Here is a 21,073-nt window from a genome sequence, read left to right on the forward strand (position 1 = left end):
TTTTTTTGGTTTTTCTCCGGTACCGGGAACCGAACTCACGACTTTGCGCTTGCCAGCCAGGCGCTTTGCCGCTGAGCTAAATCCCCAGCCCCTGTACGTTATTATTCTTATTACCAACCTCCATGCAAGAATAAACCCCTTGCTGTGCTCACTTTGATTTGTACATGGGAGTTGCCAACCTCTAAAATCAAGTGGACCTTTGGGGGAAGCTCCTGTCTTGTGTTGGTTTACTTCAAAAGTAACCAAAGTACATCTGCTTTAGACCAGTTGTTGCTTTCACAGCTCATAGTGATGCCTTTCATGTTAAACATGCTTAGAACATGTTGTCTGGAGCTAAAGTAACTTTCCTGCATTTAAAATTTTCTTTCTTCATTCTTAAAATTGATTCACAAAAATTAATAATTTGTCATTGTAGTAAAAAGCCTGTTGGTGCATACTGTCTTTACATTTGAAAGCAAAAACCAAAAATGAGTTTAAAATTATTTTTTTAAAAATAAAATTCGACTAAAATTTATCAAATTGAGTTGTGACAACTTGATTTACAGAATAATCCCTTCAGTACTAAGTGAAAGAAATAGCCTACAAATTAATTTCAAGTAAGTTCACATGGCAAAGTTTGTGTTTTGAAAGGAAAAAGATGAATATTTTAACAACTTTTTTCTTCAAATGTGTTATGTACCTGACTTTTAGCTTTATTTTAAATGATAATCCCTAAAATATATTTAAATTTTTAAGTGACATTAAACTTTCATTTGGTTAATTGCTTAAAAAGCTGATAAAAATTTAAAACTAAACTTGAACAATAAAAGAAATAAAAGCAAGCTAATAAAAAATTTTAAAATTAGCCTGGGTCTCAATTAAAAAAATACTTTTTCCAGATGGTCATGCTTATTTAAATCAGAATTGAGAAGAGATAGCTTCATGTATGAGTGTTTTTGATGTCTAAATTCTTAAATGAATTTATAGTCTTTTGGGAATAACAGTAATATCCATCTTGAGAGTTGGGATTTTAGGGTTTTTTATTGTTGAGTTTTGATATTAATTGATTATACTTGCTCACCCACTGCTAGATATTAGAGCACTGCATACATTTTTAATTACACAGAAAAGAAATTTAACATCGAGATTTCTGTGACATTCTTTGGCTGATGAGAAACATGGTAACATATTGCAAAAGCTTTTTAACTTTCAACAGCTAAACATTTCAGCATCTAGAGTGCTTACTAATTTTCATAACAAATCTAGGCTTCCTCCAATATTTCAAAGAAATTCATCAAGAATCTAACATTTTGCCTTCAAACGAGCATCCAGAAAAAGCTGACACTTGTTTTAAAAGGAGCATGGCTCCTAGGAGTCTGTCTGACCCTGGGTATTCCCCTGGCTGTGCTTTGCAAGGCAGGGTGGGCCCAATAAATGACCAGTGCAATGCTGGGCTCCGGGTTAGAGCTCACGGAGACCCCTGGGGTCCTTGCTGTGCACATCAAGTTGATGGGGCCTCTACCCCGACCACCACCTCTGGCTTCTTACATTTTTGCAAACTCTCTTTTGACATCATCACCATCAAAGTAATATTTTTCATTTGTTTGGGACTTTATAATTGACCCCTCATGTCACTGGATTCCATCAAATCTTTAGCTCCAAGGGAAGTGGAAACAGATTTTTTTTCAGTCCTTCCCCCACACAGTTACGAAGCATACATCTTAAAGAAGTCAAGGCCACAGTGCTATTAATGCAACCAAGTGAGAACTAGAATAATCTGTGTTTGGATGACTGGTACATTCTTCTCCCCATCAGAGCAGTGTGAGCTCTGGACCCACAGCCCCAGCATCATCTGAGAACTGGCTGGAAATGTGATTCTTGGGCCCTCCCCTAGTGAGTCAGCCCTTCTGAATCAGACACCTTGAGGTGGGGTCCTGCTTCTTTTTCCCTACAAGCTCCCTAAAGGATCCTAATTCTAATCAAAGTGTAAGAACCATCATTCTAGAGCAATGCTTATGGCAAAAGAGATGACCATGGCGGGAGGGTAAACTATTTAAAAGCAGAAATTACTTTGAGTTTCTTACAGTGGTTTTATGAATCAGAGTACTGTCTGAGCATCAACTGTTTTAAAGCTTGTGCTGTCCTCTATGGATGGAGTGGAGAACAAGTCCAGTGAACCCTTTTGTCTTCGTGAAACTTACATCTGGCCAAGGAGAAAGACTCTACCCATCCATTAAATTTTGAGGTCAGGTATGGAGATCAGAGACATGTTCTTCGAGTCTTTTGTTTAATGACCATTTCTGAAGTCTCCAAGCTTCTGCTGCAAGGCATGTTTTCTTCCCTCTGCACCTAGTTACCACTTTCTCCTTCATATCTCAGCTTGAATATCACTTCCTAAGTTCCTGAACTCATGCACAGGGATTCTAAAGGAAGGGGAACCTTCAAAACCAGAAAAAGCACCTTGGAGACAGGAAGATTACGGTGATGAGAGGAGAAAGTGGAGCTGAGACAGTCCACGATGAGGAGTAACTGAATTTGGCTACTGAATCCTTACTTCTGTAGCCTCCCCACAGTTAATAACAATTCCAAGATTTGAGTGTGGGAGAATGCGTCTCCCATGGGTAGGGATGTGGAAATGGGAGCGCTGGATGCTGCACGGTGTGCTGGGCGTGGGAAAAAATGTAGGGAGGATGAGCCCTTGATGTTGAGTTGATGGTGGAGGTTCTACAGAGAAACTTTTTAACTAGTGCTGTCCAAGATAAAAATATATGTAAGCCATGTATGGAATTTTGTGTTGTAGTCATCTGATTGAAAAAATAAAAATAAGTAAAATTAGTATTATGTTTTACCCAAATCAGTATATACAAAATGTGATCATTGCCACATAAAATCAATTGGAAAACAGTTATAAGGTATGTTTTACATTCATTTTCATACTGTCTTCAAAATTCAGTGTGTATATATTATACTTGAGAGCATATCTCAACCCATATGCTAAATTTTCAATGGTAGAGGATAAAGGTAATTCTACCAAGAATATAAAATATTTTATATCACTTTAGTTTTTAAAAACATTTAATTAAAATTAAATTAGAAGTTCTATTCTTTAGTTACTTTAGAAACATTTCAAGGGGCTGGGGATTTAGGTCAGCAGCAAAGTGCCTGCCTGGCAAGCGCAAGGTTGTGAGTTCGATTCCTGGTACCAGAAGAAAAACAAAAAAACAAAAAAAGAGAAACATTTCAAGTGCTCATAGCCATCTGTGACTCTTGCCAACTGTGTTGGATGGCGTAGTTATTAGCAGTTGTGGGATTCACTCAAAACCTCTCTCCTCATATTCTGAAAGGCTGTTGTTTCTCACTGAGGGTATGGTTTACATTATGAATTTGAGGGTTTTGAACAACCTAAGGTAGTTATCCAGATTATGAGAAGTTAATGTTATGTAGGCTAGTCATTGTTTTATGGTTATTTCAGAAATTAAAAGAAAAAAACAGGGTAAACGTTTGCCCTGCAAGTGACTGCATTGTGTAAATGCAGTAGCTCAGTCTCAAACACCTAGCAGCCTTTGGGTGAGCAAGTAAGGTATGAATGAAAAATCAATATAGAACATAAATTAATGATTACACATTTTATTTCATGTAGCAGCTATTATAAGTGCTTTTGAAATTCTAGAGAATAGCGCCTTTGACTCATTTTCCATTAATTAGCTAAGCCAAAAACTTTTGGAAAAAAGAAAATATTTAAGATTCAGCTGAAGTCGGGTGGCACATGCCTGTAATCCCAACACTCGGGAGGCTGAGGCAGGAGGATTGTTGCAAGTTCGAGATCAGCCTGGGCTACAAAGTGAGCTCAAGTGCAGCCTGAACTACATAGCGAGACCCTGTCTCAAAAAGACAAAAAAAAAAGAAAGAAAAAAGATTCAACTGAGATTGAAGAGAAATTCAGGCAATTTTCCAAAGCAGAATCAGTTAATAAATTGGTGTTGGTGTCTTTTGTTGTGGTGTCTATAGCCTGAGTAGTGGCCGAGCTATGAAGTGATGTTTACAGGTTATTGTTTCTGGTATCAAGACAGCTTAGTGACATTTTTTTCTCTATAGTGGTTTATTCTGTAGGTGGCTTCAATTCTCTTGCTGCTGAGTGTGATGTGAAAGCAATTGATGGGTCTTTGCTCATCTCCCCTGGATGTATCATGGGCAATACAAACCTATTACAAAGGATTTTCCTTCTTTCCCAAATTGTATTTCCATTTCCTGATCTGAGAAATTTCCAAGTTCTTAATCCAAGTCCTGAAGATACCAATACCTTGGCATGCCCATATGTCTAGAAGCCACGTTTAAAAAAGAAAATAAAGAGAAATGGGTAAAACTCACTGTAACAGAAATCTGGGCATGCCAGAATCCTTGTCTTTGGAGGGCTTGGGTTAGGAACTTCAAAATTTGCAGATCAGGTAATGGATAGAGAAAATGTGAGTTGGTGATGTTTATTTCCAAGCGACTTTTAAACCTCAGGTGCAGAATTCTGCCACATGTTCATATTTCATGCTACAGCCAGTGTCTTAAAGGCAACTTTCCAGCATAGCACATCTGACATATCATTTATGCTCTCTCGGATGCAGCTTCAGAGAGAACCTTTCCAAATGACTTTCATGAAATGGTGTACCTGGCTTCCCAGAGGTGGCATCTCTCAGGAGGTTGAGGTCTGAGGTGTGGGATGAAGGGTGAGAGGAAAGTTTTCAGAATCATCCTTTTTTATTTTTTAGGCTCTGAGAAATAGGGAAGGTATGAAAATCATCTTTGTGGGTGATGGAAAACTCCATTCATTGGAGAGGACTACATTTTAGTCTCTGTCAGTGAGGGTCAAGATTAAACACCAGGCAAGCGTTCCACTGCTGAGCCAGTTCAGTACACTGACAGTGAGGGGACTGGAACTCATGGGCTGTCCTGCTCTCTGCCTATACTTAGTCTTTGTTAAAACTAGGATGGAATTTGTATTCATTCAAAGTTAAACAGGCCTGAGGCAGGCGCCGCTTTAGTGCAGTTGGTATTGCTATGAACGAAATGAATACCTGCCTGAAGCTTATGTGCTAGCAGGGGAAGCTGGCTGTCACCCACATTCGATATACAGTCTGATTTCAAAATGACGCAGTGCTGGGGCTAAAGTGACAAAATCTGCCTTCATGAGTAAGTTAGTGAGAGTAGTGCTCTCTGAGGAGAAGACATTTAGGAAGCGACCTGAATGAAGAATGAAATGGGAGAGAAACAATATTTCAGGCAGAGGGAATAGCACATGCCAAGGCCCTGAGGTAGTGGCATTTGAAGTAGGGCAGTGTATAACAGTGACTCCACTATATATATATATATATATTGTATTAAGGTCCCCTGAAAGGGACACACATGCTGTGATTCACATTTGCAAAGGATTCTCCAGCTGCTCTAGGGAGAATAGACTGGAGGCCAAGACCAGAAGTGAGACAGGGCCAAGGGCAGCGCTGTTTTCATTATCCCACAGGGCACCAGCCTGCACAGTGGGACTGTCCAACACCGTCTCTCCGAGTACAAGAGAGAAAATGTGTAACTTCTATTTATATGAAATTTACCATCTTCTTTAGTGCAAGAAGAAAAATATATAACTTCAATTTATATTTAATTTGCCCTCATTCTTTTTCATTGTTCTACTGAATATATGTCTTACAATATTCTAATATACTAGGACATCAGTACATTTTATAGAATTCATGAATAAATCTACATATATTGGAGGTTTGCACAAGGAAAGTATTTCTGGTGGTATTGTTTGATCGATCCAATCTGATTGTCTTGGCTTAGGGAGCGTGATCCCGTAAGAAACTGAAAGAAACTAAAAGACGCCACACTGGTTAACACCACACTCCATTTCACATACATTTTGTGGGAGAGCATGAACGCTTGCCACAGTTCAGCCTTGCTAAATGTCACTGTGTTTCTCAAGCACCTTCCCCTCTCCTTAAGAGCCTTATCCGCTGTGAACCTATTTACACCTGATTAGACCTACTGTCACCTGTGGGGTGGCATGCACACCCCCCTGCTCCCCAACAAGTGTCCTGAGGTTACTGGCAGACAGGAAAAGTGATTCTTGATATCTGCCCTAGAATTGAGGGGATTCTGAGGAGAGTCCCATGCTGGGAACGCTCACCCTCTTTGCCTCACACACATGTGCCTTTGGGATCTGAGTCTTGGTGTTTTAAGTCTATTATCTGCCTGTCACAAACAGACCTCTCAAGCATTTTCACACTCTTGTTGTTAGGTTTTGCCCCTTTTTGGTAGTTTAGAATTTGATGCAGTTATAGTCTATGTGCTGCTGAAATGAGCACTTGATGCAATTATAAATAAGATCTTTTTTCATTATTTCCAGCAGGCCACGTGGCATGTGTCATTCTAGGCACAGTATGGGGTAGTATTGCGCAGGGGTGTGACACTTCCTGTTTCATACCCAGGAGGAGGACCTGGAGTGGAGGAGGAGAGAAGGGAGGGTGGGAGAGAGGCTTTTAAGGAAACTTCCTCCAGTTCTTGCTAAACAGCCATCATTGCCTCCCTTACCATACACACACACGAAAAAACATTTTTTTTGTTTTCTTTTACAAATATAGAAATTATTTTTTAAAGAAAGCCAAGTATTTTATAAATGAGCAGAAATCTTTCAGTAGCCTGTTAGGCTAAAAACCAATGCTGAGTGGCTACAGGTGGGTCCACTCCTCAGAGCAAGCTGTGGCGCTGGGGTCCAGGGAGGTGCTATCTCGGTCATGCTGAGAATAACGACAGGAAGATGGTCGCCCATCTGCCTCACCAGCAGAAACGGGTTGGTGGAACTGGGTACAGAGCCTGCTTAGGCCCACTGGGCCTGGGCCCTGACTACGCAGCTGTATTCCTGATCCCATCTGTTTTCCCTGCTCCTCTGAACTCTGAGCCCTGCTTGCTTCAGACACTGTGTCTTTGTTTGACGGAGTTCTTCCGTGATTGTGTTAAATTTCTTATTAGTATTTGCAGAAATGGAAATTTGAAGGTAAACTGATTAGACGCTGGAAAAATAGTTTGCTGAATCACTACAGTGTAACTTGGCTGAAATGTCAGGGCACGAAGAGGCCTGACCTCTGTGTTATTCTCTGTAGCACCTGGCCAGAAGCGAAAAACAGAGGTAGACGATAAGAATCTGAACCACATCAGCCTCTGTGCAGTTTCTCTCTACCCAGGGGCAAAAGGAACGCAGTCACTAACAGGCCTCTGAAATATAGTAGGAGAGGTAATGTCTGCTGAAAAACAGTATTCTAGGAGATAACAGAAACCTTGATATGCTTTGTCAAAATAACACAAAACGTAGTTAAGTAATTTAAACAAAAAGAACAGCAAATAGTTTATAAGGAAAAAAGTGCCCAAAGGCATCCACTTCAGTCTCCTTTATTCTCTGTCCTTCCTGTACCCTTCAGCATGTGGTTGCCTGTGATGAATGGGTCTGTTCAGTTACAGGATTGATTTTGGGGACCAGATGACTCAGCTTGTTGCTGTGGAATTTCATGGGATTTCCTAGGTGCCTTGGGATGTTGGGGATGTGTTTTGTCCCCAAGGTGCCAGTTAACTGATATGTGAAGGCCTTTGAGAAGGAGTGGTATTTTGAATATTTGAAGTCTTGCATTCCTCATTCTCCTTATTTGTTCGCTTACGTTTATGCCAGATTATCACTGGAAATAATGGAGCCTAGAAGGTGATCAGTGATTTAACAAACAGTGCCAGCGTTTCCCTCAGAGAAGACTGGAGTCTCTCGGTTGCCCCCTCAGTATCTCCTTATTTGGAATACACCAAAGGAACACAGTTCTTCAGATCTACCCTCCATCAGTATATTATGAAAATATTTTCAACTGAAATCTTTCCCAGTATTTAGGCTGCCCAGAGTGATTCTAGCCTTGAGTGAAGCTGTCTGCAAGTTTTTATCACCTGCTAGTTAGACCTTCCTTCCTTGCCAACACTGCAAAACGGGGAGCCTGGCGAATTCAGACACATTCCGTTCTGCTGGACGCCAGGCTCGAGAAATATGTCTTATGCATGACCTCTAAAAACTCACAATAAATATGGGTTTATTAATAAGCCCATCCCCATTTAGCAGATAAAGACACTGAGGTCTGAAGTGTATAATGAATTCCGCAAGGTCTCAAGTGTGCTGACTTCAAAGTGTCTGTGACACCTTCACTCAGCTACCTTTGCTATAGCACGTGCCTCTTCTCTGAACTTCTGGCTTTAGGAGCCAGAAGGTGAACTTTGAACATTGCTTAGTGATTCTTTTTTTTGCTGGTTCCCTCCTGGGCTTCCAGCCCTCCTTCATGTTCTCACGGTCCCCTTTAAAAGAAATGCCCGTGTGTCACATTTCTCTTCTCCGTGGGTCTTACAGAAGAGTGGCTCACTGGGGCACCAATTTAATGAAATAAAAATTTCAAGCATGTTTGGCTTGATTCTAGGTGATACAAGTAGAGAATTGTGAATGCTTTGTAGTTGAGTTTAAAGGGAAGAGAAAGGTGGAAAGTAGGTCAAGTATAGTAACTGGTATAGTATGTCTTCTTAAGGGATGCATAGTGAAGAGTTAGCTCTTAAAAATGGAGAAATAAATGGCACATTCGTGGTACTTTGGCACCTCCATATCCTGGAAATTTGACTTATGCAGTTTATAATATTTACCAGTTATATTATTTCATATCTCCCAGCAACTGGTCTAATGTATAATTTATATGGATATTGATTTATTCCTTCCTAACATTTTGAAGTACATACTATTGTTATCCTATAAAAACTACGGCTAAGAGAGGCTTATTCACTGGTCCAAGCTTAGACGATTGCCCAAGATTGCTGACCCTTGCCCACGGTTAGACAGTGGGTGGCAGAAGTGGAAGCCAATCCTAGAGAGGTTGGCTGGAGAGCTCTTAACCACGGTGCTAACCTGCCTTTCAGTGAGAGGCGCTCCATTTCACGTTTTCATGGGGTTTTAAAGATTATTTTTCTTTGTAATTAGAACCAGCTCACCATACCGTTGGAAGGGTAAATATTTGTCATGCTTAGTGACAGACATGATGGGTTAAAGAAGAAAGGTCTAAGACAAAGTCATGTACTTTCTCCTGCATATTCCTCCATCTGTATTTACCCTAGGAAAGGTCACTTGAGCGCAAGTGCTCAGATTTCAGGCTTCTAAGCAGCTTCCCTGTGGCTAAAATCTTGCTCTACAAATAGACTTTTAAAATATTTGTAATAATGTACATTGTTCTTCTATATGGACAGTTGGTGATTAAATTAGAGGCTTCTGAACGGAGACTTTTGTGACAGTATTTTTCAAAAGTGACAGAAGTCATCAAACAGTTTCTGTTTTGCTCCTAAATGGTAGCGCTTCTCGGATGGTATCCACTGGATGGACATTTACTGGAAGGGGATAGTGGTTCTTGGAGACCTGAGCTGTTTGTCTTATCAGTCAGCTACCTGGCTCTGGTTTGTGGTAGAAGAGGAGGGGAGGGAGGAGAGTAAAAGGCCTGAAATGGTAAATTACTGTAGGATCTTGAGAAAAATAGAATTAGAAGCATTTGTGGTTCAGATGAAAATAGCACATTTCCTTTCTGCTTGGACTGTGGGGGTCAAAGTGCTCCAGGGAATAGAAAATAAATAAAAATTGATCCTTCAGCAGTCAAAGGAAGTGTTCTGACTCTGGGAACTGAAATGACAGCTCCAGATTTGAAGATACTATAAAACCACGTTTGAAGGTTAAAAAACAAAAAGCAAAAATACCAGGAGACTTAACAAGGAGAGAGAAGATGGGCTACCATGTTAGGAGATGTAGTCTTTGGAGAGGAATTTATGCAGCCCTTTTCTGAAACTGGCCCCCAGAAGCAGGACCTGATCAGGTGTGGAATAGTTGGTACTCACCACGGCCCCTCCGTTTCTTCTACAGGTGAGAAGCCTTACAAGTGCTCATGGGAAGGATGCGAGTGGCGTTTTGCACGGAGCGATGAGCTCACGAGGCACTACAGGAAACACACAGGTGCAAAGCCCTTTAAATGCAACCACTGCGACAGGTAAGGGAATGGAGAAGCTGCTTGGGTAGCGATGGAAGATGAGGACGTGGTTGGAGGATGGCCAGTGTATGCGCTCTTGGATTGGCTATATGCCTGTCTCACAGATCTTTGGCCTTGGAATTGTCTTTTATTTCTGCCTTAAGGAAACCAGTGAGAGAGTGTGTCCTTCCACATGTAATCAAGAGGTGGCATGGATTCCTGATTCCATTTTAGGAGCATTAACTAGCTTAGGTGCAGTGCTAGTCACTATCAGCAAGACAGTTCCTACCCTCAGGCAGGTGATATGACAGGTAAGTTTAGTATAATAGGAAAAGTAACAGGGTAGAGAATGATCACTGGTAGCTGCTGCTTCTGATCTTTTTATTAACATCAATACTGCTTTCTCTCATCCTTCATAACATAAAAGAAATAGCTTGCTTAACAGCAGAATGGTTACTTCATAAGGCTTTCCTCAGAAGTATTATTGAAAACGAATTTACTCAAGAAAGTCCCCATTCTTTAGAGATCTGGACCATTCTTCCCCTTTTAAAGGCAGTCCAAGAAAGGGCCCAGAAGATGGCAGTGCTTTGAGAACTCACCCTGTAATTCAGTTTCTGAACCTTCAGCATTTGATAGTGGAAGAAGGGTCACGTAGCAACAGATACTCCCCAAGTAATAGTATCTGACAGGCCTGGCCTTATCAACCAATAAACCCCAAAATGGAGACTCTGCAGGCCAAGGTGAAGGCAGGATTAGGTTTAGACATAATCAAATAACGGGCTTGCATCTGAGCGTGTTATTCTTCTAATCCTATTTCTGTGTTTAAAAGGAAGCTTAAGAAAATTAACCAATTTTTAATGCAATACTAAAGGTCTCGGTTATGATGAGAAAAATGCTTCTAATATGATAAAAGCCCCTGAAAGCCTCAGGGTTCCCTGGCTTGGGCAGCAGCTCCCAGGATGGCAGGAGGGACAGCGCAGGATGTCAACAGAGGTCTGGCTGTCCTTGGGAGGAAATGCGATCGCCTCATATCCTGCCTGCCTGCCCTTTGTGTCCTGCACCTCCTGCTGGCCAGGCCTTCCTCTATAGTGTCTGTTTGGCAAGCAGGCCAGAGATGTCCAAGTCTCACGGTTGGCCAAGTTGGCTTGGTGCTCCTTTAAAATGCTTACAAAGGACCAGTTATGTTTTTCCTCCTTTTTTCCTTCTTCCGGAAGAGGCTATTTTCCTCTTATCTTCATTCTTTGAGAACTAAATAAAGATCCCATGCCTCCTGCAGCCCAGAGATAGCCTCCCCATTCCACCATCCCCCAGCACTGAGGAAGTACACTTCGCACAGCTATTGTCTCCCACTCCCCAGGAACTCTGTTGTGCTGCCCAGGGACATAACTTGTGGTTTCATTTCCTTCCATCCTGCGAAGTCCTTGTGAGTGTACATGAATCAGCAGCCATCCTTTCCCAAAGATGTCCCAGCGGAGTGTCTCCTTGTTTGCTGCCTCCCTTCAGTTCCCATCTCAAGGGTCCCTGGTTCACTCCTTCCTATCCCTGGCTAAGAAAGATGTCCTGTAGACGATGACTCTGCCCCACAGCCCTGTGGAGGAGAACATTCCATGATGTCAGCTGGGATGAGGTTGAATTCTTTGTGCATTGTCACAGCATGCTGGCAGTAAGGACACGCCCATCTCTTAAGGGGACTGAGGCTCTTACTTGAAGACTGTGCCTGCTGGGGCCTCTTCCAATCCTTGGAAGAGGACAAAATCTGGGGAAATTACCAGTATTTGTATTCCTCACTTCAGATTCACTCACTTGCTAAGGAATTTACAACTTCCCAACAGTCAGTATATGATCAGTCAATCTTGGCATTTGTGTAACTTTTGTAGAGAGGTTTTAAATTAACAAATATAAATGAATTCAACTTACTGGATGTTCAGTGAAGGAGTCAGCCACGGTGGGTGATTTGGTTAGCCTTGTGCTTTATTTTCTTCATCAAAAGTGGGGAAACTAGTAGAAGTTTGCTGGGCAGATGTTACAGATTCTGCGATGTGGTACTGGGGGAGATGTAAGTGCATCAGAGTCCCATGCCACCGGCCATTAATACACTTCCAACAGTGTCAGAAGTGAGAGGCAGGACTTTCATAGTGTCTCATGGCAGGCAGCACCTTGCAATCTCAAATGTGGCTAAGAGGAGACAGGTTTGCAAGGGTGCTTGGGAAATTGGAGTGACCCCAATTTCTCTTTTCTGGAAAGGGAGGCCTGGGGTAACCAGGAAGTTGGCATTCCTAGGAAACTTCCACCTTCAGAAATAGAGGGCATTGGAAACCTTCAGAAGGACCCCAGGCCCTGTTGGGACCCTGGTACATGTGCATGTGCTATACCTTGCCTCTTGAAGTTTGAGCAATGAGACTGTTCTATTTAGAAGTTAAACAGGGTTTAAACTTCCTTTTCTTAAGCATGTGCTAAGCCTAAGTTACGCTTTTATTTTATCCAGAGAACAGTTTTAAAAAATACATGCGGTGTATTTATTTTGGCAATATTTATTGAGATTGTTAAATGTCATACAAAAAAAGTTTATACTTTTGGCTGTGTCTGGAAAAAAGAAACAGCTCTTGTGGTGATGGGCTCACATGGCCACATGACTATCAGTCACTGGGGCTTAATAACCATCCTGTCCATTTGCAGTGGCCATGGAGTGACTACTTTTCCACTGTCTTTGCCAGTACTTTTTGCCTCCTCAACATGGAAGCAAATCATTTGTTGCCAAGTATTATCCTACTTGCTCTGTGGTTTCTCTTCCAAAAAGAGCAATTTTTGGTACCCATTTATTAGAAGAGGAAAGAGATAAACCAAGAGTTGCACTCGGATGCTTCACTTACATTCTTTGTCTCCCAGGCTTCTGCAGACCCTGGGCTCTGTCACCTCTGGCTTCAGGTTTAGGTTGGGGAGAAAGCACCACAGTAGTTGCGCCTTTTCCTTACTATGAGACCAAACCATGTAGCTCACTGAGTGACCAGTTACCAGAGGGATGAGTTGTTTTCTAGCCTACAGAGCACCAGGCTGCTGATGGTAGTAAACAGGGCTCTGCTTCCCTCCGAGGCCATACACAGTATCATCTATCTGCTCAGCAGAGCTGTAAGCCAGGGGCACTGCTATGAGGGCAGAACAACCAAGGTCTGAGACATTTTAATCCTTATGGCAATGCACATATAGGTGGTAAGAATACCAGCTAGTACCTGAGCCCATTAGTGTTCTAGAGGGTGGCTGTTGGCGTAATTCCCGTATGACTATAGTATGTCTTTTTTATAAGCATGAGAAATGACTATTGGGTTTGACTAGTCCTCTTGAATGTACAAATTTCAGTTATTAAGGACCTTCTAATTTAAGGTCACCTCACTGCTGTATAGTCATAAGCACTCCCTCAGGGTATATTGCCCTTAAAATTATTTGATTCTGCATTTCTAGATGCCAAGTTTATCTATTACCTTCTACTATTCCTTTGTGGAAGTCAGGAACAAATATAAATTAACAAATATAAATGAATCATGACTAAGTATCTTGGTGGTGTATTGAATTTAAATAAAAACCTCAATGGTGAGGAATCTGGTCTAATTCTAAGCATATATTTTCTAGCATTTATATAAATAATGATGTTAATTTGATTCATAGGGGTGCAGTTAGATCTCATACCATGTTAAAGAGTTACTTTGTTTAGTTCTTCTTTTTCTCCTGAAAATGATTCAAGGATAAGGGCAGATGCTTGTACATGCATCGTGCCAGATCCTCAGCAGCTTGTAAAAGCAGAAGAAAGGCTGAAGACATACATGACTGAGTGGTTCCTTCAAATAAACTTCTACACCAAGAATCCTTTTTTCTCAAAAGTTCCCAGGACACAGAAAGGAAAGTGAAGAGGTTTTACCCACTGTCGGGACCTCTGTTCCCTCTCACCATCAGGCACCCTTGAGCTCCTTTTGGGGACAGGCAAGATTCCCGGTGCCTACTTCATTGCTTTCTCATTGGTCCTGGCTGCTCGGGCCCGACCACTCAACCTCTGGATTAATGTTCTAGTTGCCACCATGACCAGTGACCGTGCATTTAGCATTGTATTTATTTCCTTTACAAATTTGTCATCTTACCATTCTGTGCACAGAAAGTCCCACTTTGGTGTCCCTGGGCTAACGTCAAGAAGTCTGCAGGGCCGTGTTCTCCACCGGCAGCTCCTGGGAGGAGTCTGTTTCTTTGCTCTTCCAGCTTCTAGAGGCTGCCCCAGCAATGGTTCACAACTCCACATCCCATCCTCAGAATGGTTCAGCCCCCGCTGCCATCTGCATGATTATCTTCCAGTTCTCTCTTCCATTTTTAAGGACCTTTCTGATCATTCTGGGCCCATCTAGACAATCCAGGATTATCGCCCTACTTGGAGCTCAGTTGATTAGTAAATTAATTCTGTCCACAAATGCAATCCCCTTTTCCATGTAACCCAACAGAGCCTTGGTTCCAGGGATTAGGTACAGATATTTGAGGGTGGGGGCAGTACTGCCTACCACAAACTCCTTAAATTGATAGCTCAGCTTCTCTTTGTCTCAGCCTAAAAAGCAGATGTGGGTAGGAGTATGGGCTTCTAGAGTCAGATACTGGGCTTTAAATCCTGGTTTGGCTACTGTCTGATGGACATCTCATCTGGCACCGGAGATAAAAATACTTTGTTTATAGGGTTCTTTGTGGAGATGTTAACCTGAAAAAAGATACTTACAAAGAGAACTTCCCAGTTTAGGTTTTGTTTTCTAGGTTATTAGGAAAAAGGGAGAGAAGGAAAGTAAGGGGAAAGAGAGGGAGGGAAAGAGAACAGGCAGTGGACAGTGTTGAACTGTGCTCTAGGACAGGGCAAGTTAAGTGCTAAATTATCTGCAGACTACGTAACATTTTCAGCATGCCAGGGAATTTACCCGCTGCTTCATAGCAAGTCAAATCTCCTGTAGAGGTATCTGGAAGGGTCATCCAAAGAGCTTGCTTACACCAAATCAGGGTCTGAATAAGTGGGTGTAATGGGCATTGTTATTATTCAGTATGTTATTGGATTCAGTTATTTTCTGCTGCAATTTTCTCATTATTAGTTTTCATTATGCTTCTGTCCTTTTTCGCGTTGTTCCCTTGGGGTATTATCCTATACATGTACCTATTTAAGGAACGAACACAAACACAGGGTGTGGAGAATACTGGGGTAAGGGGACAGGGTGGGTTTTTGATTTGCTTGTTTTAGGAATGAACAAACACACAGAAATCCTGCTTTGAACAGGAAGTGCTATTAATCTGAGCCGGGCAGCTTGCTAACATCGCAACAGAGATTTTGCACAGTGGGGGCGTCTCAGGATTCAGGGAGTGTGGAATATTCCCACAGGGAAGGAAGAGGCTTGTTTTGGGAATAGGACCTCAAGGGAGAGCACCTAGCTAGATCCAAACGTGATCACTCCTTAGGTGAGTCGAGACTGAGGCTCCAGCTTGACCCTGAGACTATAGGATGCTAGGATAAAGAAAAGCCCACACTATTAGTTGTAAGATACAGAAACCTGACTCAGACTGGTGTTAGCGTCAGAGGGTATTCATTAGCTCAGGTGCCTAACAGGAGCAGGATTAGATTTGGCTTTGGGCTGGGCTGCGTCCGGGCTCTCAGATGTTGTCATCAGAACTTTGCTTCCTCTTGCCATGCCCTCCATCGCCTTTTCTCTGTAGACTTCCTGCTCAGGCAGGCTTTTGCCCACAGTGGCTCCAGGCTGCTATCTTTGCAATATGGAAACCCCAGGGGAAAGAGAGCTTCTGTCTTCCAATAATTTCAGCAGCTGTCCTGGCCACACCTCTGTGAGTCATGTGACTACTGCCTAGTGGCAAAGGTCAGCCCCCCACTGCTGAAAATGTCAAAGGTGGCCACCCAGGGGACGGGCATGTGACAGCTGCATCCATTGTGATTCTGGGAAGGGCACTCAAGCAAGAACCATAGGGTCCAAGACATAGTCCAAAGAGTGGGCTTAGATATTCATTCATACACAGTTTGAGGACCCTCACCCCAGAAAGTTGCTGAGGATGGTACTGGGGTGATACTGAGGGACCCCCACACACACCCAGCATGATGCCTATATATTATTATATGCTCATTAAATGCGTGCCCTCCTCAATTCTTTTCCTTGACTTGAATGCAGTGTCTGTGTGGGTCCGTCAGTATCTCAGGCAGCATGTCTGGGCTTTCATTGTAAAGCTCAGTACCGAAATCTAGGTATTGAAATGTCAGTTGGACTATTCAGTGATACATGCCAGTTATTCTTTACCATATTTACAGTATATGAACAGTGATGCATGTTTTCAAAGCATGTTCACATTCATTTCTTCTTTAACAATGATAATTACAACTGTTTAACATGCATTGAGGTCTTACTATATGCCAGGCAGTATTCTGAGAACTTGACATAGATCATCTCATTTAATTCTCACAGCTAACCTGAGAGCGCAGTGCTGTAAATGTCCCCCTTTCACAGAGGAGCACTTAAGGCAAGAGAAGTTAATGAACTCAGAGTCACACAGCTATTGGAAGATCCCACACTCAACTCAGCTCCCCAATGCACCCCCCATTGCTCAGCTTATGTGGGAGATCTCTCTTTAAAGTGAGGTCAACAGTTATATAAAGGGTGTTGGAAGCAGAACTCTTGCCCTGGGTTTTGCTAACATCCTCACTGTTGTTTCTGTGTTCCAGGTGTTTTTCCAGGTCTGACCATCTTGCCCTCCATATGAAGAGACATATCTAAAAACCATGAAGGCCAGAGTTGCCATGGCGTCGGCTGATGTCTGAAGGAGATGCCGGGTGGCAGGGGGCTGGACTTCCGGTGGGGACCCACTGCCTCGCAGAAGAAAGTTCTCGCTTAGAAACCTCTGTGTACACACACACACACACACACACACCCTCTCACACGCAGACCCACACACACCCACACTGTCATGCACTCAACTATATTTAAAATATATACGTCTATTCCTTATGCCTTGCCCTAGCCAGATGGTAGAAGACAAAGAAAAAGGAAACCAGGTGGACTCAGCAAGGCAGACTGGCTGCTTACTTCAGCGCTATTGGAATTACTTCCCGCTGTTGCCAAGGGAAATCAAAGCAAATGGATGCGACGTCTCTGCCGGTGGACGGCAGTACGAGGGGCTTATTTAACTTGCTTCTCCATGCAACTTGATAGGAGAGTCCAGCGTCTTAAAGTTGCTTATGTGTAGCACTAATGTTTCTTTTTAAATAGTTGGGGGAAAAATGACCTAGAAAACCAAATTGCAGTTTGGTAGCCAAAATTAACTCTTGGTTTATTTGTCCTTTGTGTGTGAAAAGTCCTACTATTCTGTGCGTCAGACTTCCTCACAGGACTGTTGATTGGTTTTGGTTCTTCTTAGTACCATTGAGATCTTTCGAGTTGATACCAACGGCCTTAGCGGCGGCAGACTCTGGAATAACACATTGTTGTTACACCTTTCTGGCCTGCATCTCTCTAGACTTCACTCTCCAGGGAGGAGTTTTCTTTACTTACTTTTTGACTCTTGCACACCATATGCACTAGGGATTCCGGAAACTTCTAGCATGACTGCAAAGTGGCCAAGAGAATAAAGTCCTTGATGATATATCACAGTATATCCCTTGAGCCTCACCTTATTGCCAGTGCTAGATTTTTTCTTTTTAATCTCTCTGTTTTTTGCTAAGGAAAACTTGAAAAGCTTATTTGGAAGCTTAAATGTTTTATCTTTTCTCCATGGACCTAACCTCTCCAGGATACTGTCGGCACCTGGATGTCCAGCTCTCAAAGCAGCCGATCAGACCGGACATCACAGTTCTTTCATCTTCCTTGAGGCACGATGACCTCAGCCCATAGTGCTCCACCACTGTGCTGTGTGTCACTGCTACCCTATAACCAGTTACAGCCTAGATGTCACTAGTGTCAAAGGGCAGCTGCGTACTTAATCTAACTCTGGGTCATGACCTGACAAAAGCCAAAAATACCACTCTTTTCAGGAGTGGGGAAAACTGAGGATGCCTCCCAAGTCTAGTGGCTTCACAAACATCACCCTATCTTCCTATCTCATACCCACTGAGCTCATATTACCCGGCTGGTTACAATACGCAATTCAGAACGCCATGGTGGGAATCAAGGGTTGACCTTTAAGGAAAAGGGTGGAAGTGTTTCTTTGGTGATGTTTCTAGGTTTCTTTCTTTCTTTTTTGGGGGCAGGGACAGATGGCCCACCATGACTTGTGACCTAGCACACCCAGGATCAACAGAGGCCCCACATTTACTCTGCAAGCTGACTCCAGGAGGGTTTGCAGTCCTCACTCATTCCCCTACACCACCACACACATCTGACATTGGTCTCTACCCGCACTCTTAGCTAGCTGGCGCTGGCCTCAACTCCAAAGACTGCCTTTAGGACCATCCAATGGCCTATGCAAGCAAGCGGGGTGGTTATTAGGACAGATTGTATATTTTGTATATTCTGGGACCATCCCTTCAAGACACGTCTCAAAAACAAATATGGCATTTGGTCCGCACATGGTTGCTGCTCCTTCATACCAGCTGGCTCCCCTCCTGTCCTCCTCTGAGTCTTTGACTCCTTGACTGTTAAAATGTCACCCATACATACTTGGGATACAAAACTGAAGTCTTTCAAAGGAAATAACTTAAGAAACATAAACACATATATGACAGCAGCCTTCAAGATCCTTGGCATTTTGGGTTTTCAACTTTCTGCAACCTTTGTTTTCACTGAAATGTTGGAACTACTTGTCCGAGGGTAAAGGAACCTCCTTGCCACAAATGCCGTAGCTGCCAGTTGGACAGTCAAGGCGTTTCAAGGTCTGGCCCTTAGAATTTTCTTTCTCTTTTTTTTTTTCAATTTAGACCAAAAAAAACCCACAAAAAACAAAAAAACAAAAAAATTTTTAAACACACACACAAAACAACAACAACAACAAAAGAAACAACACCCTAAGCATACACATAACCCGTGCACACACAGAAAACCTGTCCATTTGCCGGAGGCAATTATGTATATGTTAGTTAGAGGGTATTAAAAAAAATCAGTTTTATTCCAAAGATTTAAAACTAGACATGACTTAGAAACAATTTCTGGAGCACTGCTTGCTGACAATCTCATAGTTCTCTACTGCGTTTGAGTGTGTGTCATGGCCAGTCCATCGAGGCGTAGCATGGGATTATATTTGAATGTGTGGTGCATCCTTTTTGGATGAAGGATGTGTGAGGGACCTTGAACCTCAGCTGTATTAAACTGTAGCACCTCCTGTCAGTGCACTAGATGAAACTTTAGACACCCACGTTTTGTTGGTTCGTTTCTTTTCCTTTCTGTAGCAGAGCTCCAGCATCCATGCACGCACACACCAGTGGTGGCCTTAAGCCATGGCTGCCACAATTTATAAATGTTCTCTCCCGAGCTGGAACTGCACTTCCCTCTCAAAATGCTATTATTAAGGGTTTATAATACTTAATTTAATATTTGAACTGACCAATGCAAGGCTCTATGAAAAAGAAAGTTTTGTGTTTTTTTAATGAATGCAAAAGAGTTATCCTTACCGTTCGCTCCCTGTCCTCATCTGTGGTCTTATTAGAATGTGGCAGAACAAAGGTCTTTTGGTCCTCCTCAGTGTCTGAAATGTTGGGTAACTTCTCTCCTTTTTGTATCCGTGAGGTCCTTTTTAATCTGCTCCTGACCTTTCCCAGAGCAGGGTGCCTGAACCGCGATGATGGTGCTTGCTTGCTTGCTTCAGTCATTTGTTGACTGTAAGAATTGGCCTGAGAATTCAGTGGGTGCTAAGTGCGTGGCTTTGAAACTACTGTTCTCTAGCTCAGATTGACACCCATGAATAATAACCAGTCCAGACCAGGGGGTGGGGGTGGCCCCGATAATTTTGGAAATGGATTTTTGATCAATTGTCCATCATCTCTGATGTGCACAGGTTTTCCAAGAAATAACCTGAGTGTACTTGGCTCCAGAGAGGACTGGTTATTTTAAGCAGTGCTTGAGGGGACATTTGAAACCCCTTTCTCATTTAAATTGTTACCTCCTAACGTTCCAGGGCATCCCAGGTTTGAAAGGAAAAAGCTGGCATGCTGTTTCCTGTGGCTGTCCTCTCAAGCACACTCTATCCAGGGTTCAGAGTTGGATGGGTAGAAAAAGTGTTTCTAAGCCACTGACACTTTTCTTTATTTCAAGTTGTGCTTCTTTCTCCTACCACATGGCTGCAAAACAGAGATGTGGAAACCTGAGATACAGTGCTGCTCCTAGCTCCTGGCGTCCTGCCCCACTGTTGGTTCACTGGCCCAGCTTACGCCTGGTGGTGATGAGTATCATGTCCAGAAGAAGAGATGTTTGGATTCCATGACAAAGCTGCATTTCGTAAAGATATTGGAGACTCCAAAACGACCTTCATGCTGACCATTGCCTTCTCCTCTCTCTGTGCTTTCCCTGCAAAGCCCTGCAAACACCCTTTCTCTCGATGCCATCTCCTCCCACCTGCACCTCCTGTGCTCTTTCCATCTTCGATTGCCTGATTATAACAGGGTAAAAAGACAGCCAACCTCATGCATGATGAGCAGAACGGATTCCTAGTTTTAAGAAATCTTCTTTGCAGCCAGAGAAGATTTTTTAAGGACTTTAGTTTGGTATAAGGTTCCAGATTATCCGTGTCTATCTGCGTCAAAGGGGAAATAAACGGGGTTTTTCGGGTGGCTCATCCAGCACTTTCAGAACGTTCTACCCACGGCCTTCACTCCTGCGTCCTATGGGAAAGCCAAAAGAAATAAACTCAAATTGCAAGAATAACAAAACCGGTGATTAGTTTTGATGGTTCAAAATGATTTCCTCTACGGGAGTCACTTTATAAATTGTAAGATACTGCAAGGCGGGAAGTGCTTCTGTCTTTTCTTATGTCTGAGTTGCTTTTTTTTTTTTTTTTTTTTTAAGGAGGAAGCCACAGCAGCAGCCTGGGAGCAGAGCAGCAAC

At 42.6% G+C, this 21,073-nt stretch overlaps 1 protein-coding gene across 2 annotated transcripts in view; it reads left to right on the top strand.

The window, feature by feature from the left end:
• Klf7 (Kruppel-like factor 7 (ubiquitous)) overlaps window positions 1-21,030 on the top strand; it is an 85,044-nt gene extending 64,014 nt beyond the window's left edge. For both annotated transcript variants that reach the window (XM_005396985.2, XM_005396986.2), the window contains 2 exons: window positions 9,932-10,055; window positions 16,768-21,030. In XM_005396985.2, coding sequence (XP_005397042.1) covers window positions 9,932-10,055; window positions 16,768-16,819 — 176 coding nt within the window. In that variant the 3' untranslated portion in view covers window positions 16,820-21,030. The remainder of the gene's footprint in view (window positions 1-9,931; window positions 10,056-16,767) is intronic.
• The last annotated feature ends 43 nt before the right edge of the window (window positions 21,031-21,073 follow it).

Source organism: Chinchilla lanigera, unplaced genomic scaffold (assembly GCF_000276665.1).
Source record: "Chinchilla lanigera isolate Chin_1 unplaced genomic scaffold, ChiLan1.0 scaffold00056, whole genome shotgun sequence".
Lineage (NCBI taxonomy): Eukaryota > Metazoa > Chordata > Mammalia > Rodentia > Chinchillidae > Chinchilla > Chinchilla lanigera.